The 11318-nt window shown below is 48.7% G+C and overlaps 1 protein-coding gene across 1 annotated transcript; it reads right to left on the reverse strand.

The window, feature by feature from the left end:
• Nucleotides 1–1784: 1784 nt before the first annotated feature.
• On the reverse strand, nucleotides 1785–7713 carry LOC119388726 (uncharacterized). Its single transcript, XM_037656155.2, has 4 exons — nucleotides 7469–7713; nucleotides 5068–5295; nucleotides 2690–2876; nucleotides 1785–2107 (listed from the first exon to the last, which is right to left on the reverse strand). The coding sequence occupies exons 1-4, from the start codon at nucleotides 7669–7671 to the stop codon at nucleotides 1958–1960; spliced, it is 768 nt and encodes a 255-aa protein (XP_037512083.1). The 5' UTR covers nucleotides 7672–7713; the 3' UTR covers nucleotides 1785–1957.
• Between the last annotated feature and the right edge of the window lie 3605 nt (nucleotides 7714–11318).

Genomic DNA, 11318 nt, shown 5'->3' on the forward strand with positions numbered 1-11318 from the left:
GCCATGATGTAGCGAGAGTGGTGTGTAGCAGAAGCTGTAGGGGACGCGCGTGTCTCCGCATCGTTTCACGCACTCTGCACAATATTGAAGTCCGAAGAAGGTATTTTTGGCTTGTGAAAAAAAAAAAAAAACTCAATAGGAGTGATTGGATATTTGAAACCAGCGGTCTACATTTACTCCAGATAAGTGCTTTCAGTGAGAGTACTGCTCTTGAAAAAAATAACGAGAAGCCGACCGATTGCTCAGAACTGCACTCACTTCTTACTGCGACTTGCAACCCTTTGATCCATTACGGCTTTCCGTGATGAAACATGTTGACGGAAATTTCCGACGCCGGATCAGATCTTGAAAGTATAATATTGGGACGTGATGCGTGTGGTATGTTTAGTGAGAGAAAATGAACCCCGTGAACAAAGTTGCCGTACGTAGCTGAGGTTGTTTATATTTTCTCTCTGTCTTAGTGAATGCGGAAGGCAAGTCGCCGTGACCCCCTCTGAAAATTTTCATCCTGGCATGTGTTAGTACACACATACAAACGCATGTAAGGGTATAGCATGGGGTATAGTGTAACGATGTCATGGGTGACGTCATAATGTCACTTCACGATGACGTCACAAAAATTGGCGACATGTCACGTCGTGATGACGTCGTATGGTGACGTCATCACAGGATGATTGTTTTCTAATCATTCATGTTGACGCCTACGGCCACTTTTTGCGTTTGATGAGGCAGCTAAGGCCTTTGCCTTAAAAAGGAAAGGGCGGTCAATTTAAAGCCGTTTAAACCGTTGTTCTGACATCGAAACTTCACCCGTCTGTCGAAACGTCGTGCAGTCTGCCTATACACTTCAGCCGGTTTGTCTATTACTAGGGGTATGCGAATATTCGAAAGTTTCGAATATTCGTCGAATATTACATTCGAAATATTCGTATTCGATTCGAAAGTCGTGTATTCGAAAAGTTTCGAATATTCGATAACTTCGAATATTAAGAAAATTCGAATATGCGATTCGATTATCATGCATAAAATAACTCATCTTCCACATTTCTGCTGCGTTCGTATAGCTAAAAACGTCCCCGAGAGGAGCGATAAATATCGTAAGTACACGGAGGCACGATATCTGCCTGCGGCGAGCGCCCCAATACGTATGATTTATTGCTGGTGCACCTCCGACGTGCAGCGCTGTTGGCGATCATGCAACCGTACATTTTCAATATTATGCGGCCGTAACGTGCCGCACTACCACTCGTTCACTATGCGGGACCACTTCTGAAGAGAGACAGTGACCCACGTGACTGGTGGCGGACTGTAGGCACCTTCAGATACCCCAGTCTGGCAAAGCTTTGCCCCATGTACCTCCCTATACCAGCCACTTCTGTTCCAAGCGAGCGTGCCTCTTCAGTGGCAGGGGGTGGGGGGGAGGGGGGAGAGAGGGGGAGTTGTCTCTGTTAGAAGGGAGCGCCTGCTGCCTGATCATGTGGAGCAACTCATATTTCTTGATGATAACGTCTAGTCATTACTTTCATTGTGCCATGATATTTGCTTGCGTTGTGATGTGCATTGTGCTAGCCGGGACATTGTGTTCTGGAGATAGCAGTGTATGTTTTGTTGCCAGTCAGGCTGTTAATGTTCTTTTTTTTTCAAATAGCTACATGTTAAATAAAATATTGTTACTGTGGAGGCATTTTTCCTTTGATATTCGGTATTCGATTCGATATTCGAAGGTGGATATTCGTATTCGATTCGTTTTCGAAAAGTTTGATATTCGCACACCCCTACTATTTACACTTAATCCACCGTGCGTTTCCTTCTGTCGGCCTGCACCTTGACTCTGGGTCAAGAAGAGCAGATAACTCTGAGAAACTGTTGCATCAAAGGTGAATTTTATAAGTACGAACTTTAGCAATTTCAGCACGGGTGTTTGTGCACGCACGTGCCATGTTTGAGCGCAATAGGTTCAGGCGTCTTGGTCAACGTGGCGGGCTCCCGTCGGTGGGTGTCGTTCGTTTGTACCTTCTCGGCGCTCGTTAGCCTGCGCGGCGGGCCGCCTCTTGGTGACTGCGTCGGATACTGGCCGGTGTTGGAGCTCGAACGATGGCAGGCATATCTGCGAAAGTTGCGTTTTAGTACGCCTATATGTGACAATGCTGTTTCACATAAAGCAGTAAACCATCCCCGTGGAAGTTTGCCAAGTGAAGGAGGTTTGACGAAAGCGAAGTACGTGTCATCAACCAGAGAACTGAACTTGTGCTACCCTAGGCGGGATCATAGGCGTGAGCAGAGTTCTCCATTGGGGGGTGGGGGGGGGTGGGGGGGGGATCTCACAGGAGAACCCGCCCCCCCCCCCCCCCCCACTCACACATCGGTCGTGTCCGAAAGAAAAAAAGCTTCGCAGTGGGTACACAAATTAGAATCAAGCGATGACGTCCTTTGCCTTTGGTCCCGGCTTTCCTAGCTGGGTCGAGATGGGAAGTAAACAGTGCAACATCAGGGGTTGGCCGCCATTATCGTCAAAAACCTGCATGGTCTCAACCCTAGTCATTAAATAATGACGGGACAGTTCCGACTGAGTAAGGAAATGGGGCAGAAATTGCGACCCTCTTAGGTGATTAGGAGGAGGGGGTGTCGCCGCCACCCTGCTTGATCCCAAAAGAATTGCGACATGCAGAAAAATGCCAGCGTAGACTACCTGTTGTGCGTCCACCGGCCGATCCCGTTCCAACGCGTCACCAAGTAGTGCTGGGGGGACCAGCGGGGCTACTGGCCGGTGTTGCAGCCCAGTGCGCACGGTCTCGCCCAGCCAGGATACGCAGTTGGAAGCGCGATAGGGGGCCGTTGTGGGCGGCGGCCTAAGCTGGACCCAGTGGTAGTACGTGCTGCAAGACGTCGAGCAGGGAGCGCGTTTTAGAGATAAGTCGTCGCTGCAATTTCAACTTTGTGTTTATTGTACCACCGAGGCGGTTTTTCTTTAGGTCTCCGGTATAGGCTTGCGCTACAAGTAAACTATGCGATATCACCAGAGATGGCTCAACACGTAATATAGCAGACTTTTAAGACGGGCCTACGGATGCCTGCAGCACGATTGAGATGCGGCAGTCAGCTACTCTATACGGAATAACGCAGCTAAGCATTCTCGTTTGCATTAAACTTTTTATGAAGCTGCACCTGAGACTGTCATTTGTCATATAAAGCTGTACCTTAGACTGTACCTAGGGTCATTTTTTTTTACTCGGCAACCTTGAGCAGCCCCCCTCCAATCCATATAGGCTGCTTGTATGTATGTACGTGCGTATGTATGTATGTATACATACATACGACGTATGTATGTACGTATGTGTATGTATGCATGTATGTATGTACATGTTTATCACCGGGAACCTTTTAGATATTGGTGGAGGGGCCCGGCCCCCGTGAAAACTGGCTCTAATGACTTCCAATGACCTAATCCAGGGGTCGGCAACCTGCGGCCCGCGGGGCAGTATTGCATACCTGCCAAGTCTCCCGGATTACCCGGGAGACTCCCGGATTTTGAACGTTTCTCCCGGTTGTACGGGTCATAGAGAAATCTCCAGGAGATCCAGTTTTGCCCCGCGCGTATACAGTGCTTTGTCTGGTCACATGAGCAAAGTTGTCTGGCCACGTGGTAGAAAGGATTCTTCTTCTCCTTTTTAACGATGGTAGAAAGGGTTCAACTCAGTTTCATTGCGCATGAAGTAGCTGTGCACTTTGCGCCGCAGTCCAACACTTAAAAGGGTAGCCGTTACCGATGTCTGTCGAGATAGCGCGTTCGCCAGCGCTCGCGACCGTCCCCGTCTCAACGGCGCCCCTTATGGTGCCTTGCCCGACGAAATAACTGGTAAGCAAGCGACGACAGGCCTCGCACGCGGAGCGATGTTATCGCATGTGTCCTTCGCGCGACGGTGACGGCCGGGTCGTTTCATCTCTGCTTCAACCGCGTTCGTCCCTAGCGCTAGCGCGCTTTTACTCGCACGTGAAACAGACGATGCGTAAGCGATGTTATCGGTTTGGACTCTGTACAGATCAGCGGCGACCGCAAAATCCCGCTGACAGTAGGCAGTTTTAGAATTGCGTACGCTAAGTTAGCGTTAGCTTTTGCGGCCCGCTATTTCCGTCACTTACCGGGAGGCCGCAAGCGCTTAGCGTACGCGCAGTTGCGCTAAAAGCCAGCGCAAAGCTTTGCGTACGCTGTTCTAAAACTGCCTAATGTACATATAATTGCTATCGCAGTACACCCTCCCCTTATTAGAAAAACAGCGCAAAACCACAGGACACACAGGAAGGGGACGCACACAGCGCTGTTTTTCTAATCATGTACAACCAACAAGCCCAGCTCTCCGCACACCCTCCCCCCCCCCCCCCCCGCGGTCGGCATACTTTATACCCCCTCCTCCCGCGGTCGAAATATTTTATACCCCCCCCCCCCCACCCGTTGAGTAAATCTCACGGATTCCCTTTCTCCAAACTTGGCAGGTATGGTATTGTGCCGTCCCCGGCACGACGACAGAAGTTCCCCCACTTTTCCCTTGCCACTTCCTATCTAAAGGCCGACATGGCAGTTTTGACCTCAAATGGGGTTAAACAGGAACAAAGAAATATAGCTTCCTGTTGGCATTGTCCCCCATTCTCACACTTTACCAGATGACGTCTTCACTTCCCTTTCTTGCAGCGCAACTAGGTCCAGAAAAAGGGGGGAAAGAAAGATGAGATATTTGCGAGTTGGCTAAGAATGTTCAGCACCAAAAATCGCATTGAAAGAGCTGTTTTTCTTTTTCCTTGCTTGTAACCTATGATTGTGAACTGAGACCTTGTTGACATGCGTACTGAAAATAAACTTCACTTCTATTTCAGCTTTGTACATTATTGTAATTCGCTGAATTTTTTCTCTTTGCCTGTAAACACCCTCCTCCCCCCGCCCCCTCTCCCGATTTGCCGTGCGGCCCTCCGCCGTGTCGGCTTCATGCAACTCGGCCCTCCGCCTCAAAAGGGTGCCGACCTCCGACCGAATCAAAGTTATTCATAGCGGCTATCGCCAAGCCACGCACTCACACGAGGATACCGGTGTGGTAGACGATGCGAACGAGGATGACCGGAATGGAGGTCGAGTTGCCGAACAGCCTCCATCGCAGCCGCGTCGTCTCGGTGCCGAGGTCTTCGGTTGGATACCTCAGCAGCGAGACCACGAGCGCAGCGTCCATGGCGAAAGCTCCCACGTGTAAGAGCATGTCCAGCAGGTAGACGAGCTTCGAGGGCATCACGCTGGAGTGCCGGTTGCGTCTGCGCCGAACGCGCAAAAAAAAAAAAAAAAGAAAAAGAAAAGCGTGTTAACAGCCTACGCGACTACAGTCGGTTACAGACTAAGAAAAAACTCACAGGATCCCTTATGCATTCGCCTAAGACGACTCGAAGGCGAAAGCCATCTGCTTTTTCTTCTCAGTCTTATTGATCCTCCTCCGCACCCCTCCGAAAGGTTTCTGCACCTAACGTGGTTTTGCACTGCCTCCGTGCTCGGCCCACATTTGACCAAGCACGAGGTCATGTGACTAACTCATTAATTTTGGTGATCCGTGACGTCATGATCACATCATATGGTGACACATCACGTGATGATATTTTATGTCACTCGTGTTGACGCGCCGACAGGGGACGCCGACGGCAATCAATTTTCGCGTTTGATGAGGCATCCAAGGCTTTCGCCTTAATAAATAAAAGCTCCACCTACAGCGCTACAGCCATCGTTGTTCCACCCAGATAGATTTTGCATAGACGGTTTTATCCAATCGCATGTGTTTATTTTCGTGTCGTCAAGTACGTTTCGAGTGTTTCGAATGGTAGATGTTTTCAGGGAGATGCATGCTGATGTCGCTAGTTATAAGTGCAGACACATGTTGGTGTCGCTAGTTATAAACCCTAAACTTGAACGTTTTGGAAGATTTTATCAGAGATTATGGCATCACTGCTTAGCCAAAGGTCATATTTTAGGTACGAGCGAGGAACCTTTAGTTTCCGATACGCGTGGTGTTTACATTAGCACAGAAAAAGTACTTGCGGTTCGAAAGGAAACCCGCTTGCTCGACTCTCTCGCATAGGTGGTTGACAAGCGCGCCTCGGTTTTGCGGGCGGAGCTTGTATTAATTCTTACGTTGTAACCGACTCTACAGACTACACAGGACCACGCAGGTCAATCACTTTGTCTTGAGTGGTTCTGTATAATGTGTAGTGTATGTTAGCGAATTATGGATTCATTGAGTCAGTACCGACCAGCCCAGCTAAATGCATTAGCGACTACAGTCGACCTCACCTACTCCACGCAGTGCAGTGAAGGCTATAGAGAGCGTTTCGGCCAGTCAATAGAGAAATTTAGATAAGGGAACACAGGCAGCAAGCGTAAGCAAGAACCAAACGTGTGCTTAGCATTTGCTGCATGGCTGCATAGCAAGCGACATCGTACAGTATGATGTATTTAACAAAAGATGCTATCGCAGGACATCAATAATTATTGGAAATCGATTCGACTTGATTCTTTTTCTGCCTCTCTTCTGTTGTTCTTCACATTATGGTTCTGGCGTTTCGGTCAGTTCAACGGCTTTTATTGTTTCTAAGCGGGATTCGATAAGAAAAGTAGATCGAGTCACCAGCTGCCAGTCGGTTTATGCTATCTGATTTGTACAGTTTTACATCTCAAGCGCACACCTCGCGATAAATATTCCGATGGCAAGTTGCCCGTCGACGCGCTTCACGACCCTAAAACCGAATATACCTGATGCGTTGTGAAACATGCAAAGTTGCTACCCTTATGTGAAGGCATACGTGGACACCATCAAGGCCGTCAGGCGCCTGAGTAATTATTACAGCTTTGTTCTAAACAAAAACAGTCTCTATGAAGTATATCGTTCCTAGAAAAACCAACGGGAATGAATCAAAAAGAAATAGTTAAAAAATGGTTAAATTCCTGGCTTTTCACGCGCCAAAAGCATGATTTGGTTATGAGGTACGCCGTACAGGGCATGTGATATTCTTGATAAATTTTTTTAAGGAAACCCTGCAACACTTTTCCAAATAATCATCGAATGACCTTACTATCTGAGTGTATTGCCTCACACATAAACTGCCGCAATAAATTTTAGAATCCGTCAAGTGCGAGCGGAGCTGAACTTGAAGCTTAATTGTAAATACCCTGCCGCGTGCTGCGCTATAGTGTTTGGCTCACATGTTCTCAGGAGCCTCGACTACCAATCGTCAGCAGTTTATGACCATTTTCAAAGAGTGTTGCAGGGCCCCTTTAAGGTACGCTTATTCTAAGTACACGAATGTATTAATATTTATTTCGAGCCGTGTAAATTTGGCCGTCGCTACCGAGATCTAACCCGCGACTTCCAAGATTCAGTAGCGCAAGACCATGTAGCCATCGTCACAGTAAGCCACCGCGAAGGGTTGTTGTTCGACTCACCCCAGGAATAGGGTGTGAAAGATGAAGAGAGCCATGGAGATCGCGACGCTGCTGATGTCGCGCTTGGGCTTGACGCTGTAGTACGTGTCCAGCACCAGGTCGCAGGCGCACAGCGCCATCCCCGCGAAGTGGTACGCCTCCTCAGCCGCCACGGCCGCTGCGTCCCGTAGCCGAGAATGCGAGGTGCTCTGCGACACATTCATTCATTAAAATTTGATTGATTCAAAGAAACTAGGAGCTGATGTGGTCGGGGGGGGGGGGGGGAGGGGCAGGAGGGGCGCCCCTCCCCCTAGTCAGCTAAGAGACGGGGGGGAGGGGCGAAGTCTGCACCATACTTTGACTTCATAGGAAGGGGGGGGGGGCACTGTGATGAACCTTTGCCCCCCCCCCCCCCCCTCCCTGCGCACGCCTATGATCGGGGCCTTCAGTACAGAGCTCTGCTGGTTTTTAAGGCGGCAGCTCTTGGATGCCTCATCAAATGCGAAAATTCACCGTCGATGTTCCGCGGCATCGGCGCCAGCACGAGTGATGCAAAAAATCATCACGTGATAAAGTCACCATATGACATCACCATGACGTCACATGATGACGAGTGCTAAGATGAACGCATAATCAAAGGACGCATCACTAAAGTAATAAGACAACAGGCATTTAACACAACGCAACAGTTCCCACTTGCTGCTACACCACTGCTGAGGACTCGCATGATGAGGAATCGTCTTAAAGACTGTATTAATCTGCGTCAACACTTACCATTGTTTTCTGTTTAGGCGTCTTCGCAGGCAGATGTGCTCGCTCTAGTGCGCTCGTTCTTATTCTCGTTCCCCCACGAACGACAGCCATACCCTCTACGGGGCTATCGGTGAAGAAGAAAGCGTTTAAGGAAAAAAAAATTGTGTGGTCAATCGCCCTCGTGGGTATGAGCCAGTTTCCCTAGAAGACAAAGCAAAACGAAATTATGTATCTGAAGATACCTGGGGAATGAAAGCAACTGCTTTCAATATTTCAATATTTAAATCCGAGCCTCAAAGCAGCAATGAAAATCATGGCAATCAATGACATGTTATGTGTTTGAATATGTATCACTCCTTTCTCAGTAATGCCTTTGGCCTGGAAAGTAATTTAATGTCCTCCACCACATTTTTAAATGTAAGATTGCAGCGGGAAAAATATTGGCGCCAGTGACTGATGAATAGAGCTTAAATATGGCGACACATGTCGACCTCGTTCGAGAGTACGTAATTACGAGAATGCGACGGGCACAGTTTTTTTTTAAATTGAGGGCGTCCAGCAGAAAGCCGCCCATCCTAAAGTCCGCATTTCGTAAGTCGCGATCTTGCTGTTCCCCTCATCAGACACTCGTGCAAAATTTTTTTTCTTTTTTTTGCGTTGCTGCTGTACGTGCTGCTATACCGTCTGTGTGTAGTTTGCTTCATTGCCGAAGAGCTCACCAGAAGAACAAAAACAAGTACAAAGTAGAAGTAAAAAAAATCATCTCCCGCTAAAGGGGACCATGAGGCGATGCGAAGCAGCGTTTCGGCATGTAGAGCCTGCGTTTCAGAGGGGGAATGGAGAGGGAAGTGGAGAAGGGGAGGGAAAGGGGAGAGGGAAGTGGAGAAGAGGAGGGGAAGTGGAGAGAGGGAAGGGGGAGAGGGATTGGGAAATGGGGAGGGGAGAGGGCTTGCGCATGCGCAGTAATGGTGGTCACGCTGCACACCACCACCGGATTGAACTCCGCTAAAAGATGCTTCACGTCTAATACACCATTTCCCGCTAAAGGGGACTATGAGGCGATGCGAAGCCGGAGCATTTGCACGATCGCGTTCCGTTGGCGTTCGTTGGGCATGCTACGCGCGTCTTGTCTTCCCTCTAGTCTGGCCGTTAATTCTCACTGGGCGAGCGGGGAACGCGGTCGACAGGCGCGCGAGAGGGCGGCAGCGTAGGAGAGGAGAGAGGGGGAGGGGACGCGCATGCGCTGGTGCTCATCGCGACGCTGCGCAGGAGAGAATTTCGGCATGTCTAGCCTGCGTTTCAGAGGAAGGTTGGAGAGGGGGGAGGGGAAGTGGAGAGGAGGTGTGTGGAGAGGGTATGCGCATGCGCAGTAAGGGTGGTCACGCCGCACACCACCACCGGTTTGAACTCCGCTATAAGATGCTTCGCATCTAAAAAAACCAACAGTAAAACTCAACGCGTAAGCATCCCCTATACCACTCCCAAAGAAGATCCCTCGTAGATCATTCATTCATTCATTCATTCATTCATTCATTCCTCGCAATGGCTATTAATTAGGGGTGTGCGAATACTCGAGTTTCGAATTCGAATCGAATAATACCTAACCGAATAATTCGATTCGACTTTCGAATAGCTAATATTCGAAGTTTCGAATAATTCGACAGGAAGAATATCTAAAATGCGACAAAGGCCAATGGTGCAACTCAGTTAGGGTGGGGTGGCTAAAACTAACGCTAACGTCGTTACAGTAGGCCTTTCGTTAAAACTTTCGCCGATATTCTGATTCATAAGCGAGCGCATGTTTATTTTAAAGGAGATTATGTCATTTCCGCAAGGAATGGCTCCAGCAAAGAAGGTCAGGAAATAGTCTTGGAGAGTGTCGAACTGCTAGCGTCAAAAAATAACCAGCACACTGAGCTCAGACCTTACAGTCAAGAGGTTCAAAAATACTTCAGTGAGCCCGTGATCCAAAGAAAGGATGATCCTTCGAAATACTGGCAAGAGCATGGAGTTGCACTTTATGCAGGTATCACCAAAATTGCTTTGCGATACCTTTCCATTCCTGCTACTGAGGTGCCCAGTGAGCGTATGTTTTCAACTGCAGGAAACAGTAACATCACGGCGAGAGAGACTGAAGCCAGGTCACGTGGAACAGCTTGTGTTTCTGCATGACAATTCGTAGTGTTTCGGTAGCAGTCACTCACGGCGTTAGGTGCTCAAGGACATGAGGAGATTTCATTTGTTTCTTCTTTCAATTTTCAAAAAAAGTCACAGTTTCGCCGTAACGGCGAAGCAATGAATGCGATAGCAATAAATTGGAATGTAACGCGAAGAAAGGAAAGCAGCTCGAAATTGCCAGCGCTTCGCTCGAGCCCAAAGGACGCACGAAAAGAACGCACAGAGGACGAGCGCGAACTATCATGCGTCACAGCTCGACACTTGAAGCGCACTGCTCAAACATAAAGCAGGACGCACGAAACGAACGAACAGGTACACACAGGATGAGCGCGAACCCAGTTGTTACTTATTTCTGTTTGAACAGCGCGCTCCTTTCGCAAACGCGGCCGCTGCAGCGAGCGAAGTGAACTTCGTACGCTCTGTGACTTCAGCGCCGACATCGCGGGGAAAGCACAAGACATACAACCCCCCGCGCCTCCCCCCCCCCCCCCCCCCCGCCAGCCGCCCATTCTTTCCTCGAGATAAGCGCACGAAGGCGACCACGCCCTGTATGCGAAGAGCAACGGCGTTCGCAGGAACGGGGCGACGATCTTTAACCGTTTAAGACGCTATGTACACAATTGTGTACACCAATTGTTCTTGCTATTTGTATCGATTACGCGCTAAGAAAGAGCAAGATACACTGAGATTTGGATGAATTGAACCTCCTGCGTAATAAATTTGTCTTCATTTAACATCTTTTGCAGTGTACTGTTGCATATGATCAGTTTGCTAAAGGCACTACCATATTCGACGAGTAGTTCGACGTGCCGCTTCCCGCGATCCACGTCAAAAGTATAATTTTTCTTTGCTCAACATGCTGATAACTGAAAACGAATTTTCACTATATTTATAGCCTCAGATTTCATTCTATTTATGCAAAAACAGAGCAGGAATGGCT

This window comes from Rhipicephalus sanguineus, chromosome 4 (assembly GCF_013339695.2).
Source record: "Rhipicephalus sanguineus isolate Rsan-2018 chromosome 4, BIME_Rsan_1.4, whole genome shotgun sequence".
Classification (NCBI taxonomy): domain Eukaryota; kingdom Metazoa; phylum Arthropoda; class Arachnida; order Ixodida; family Ixodidae; genus Rhipicephalus; species Rhipicephalus sanguineus.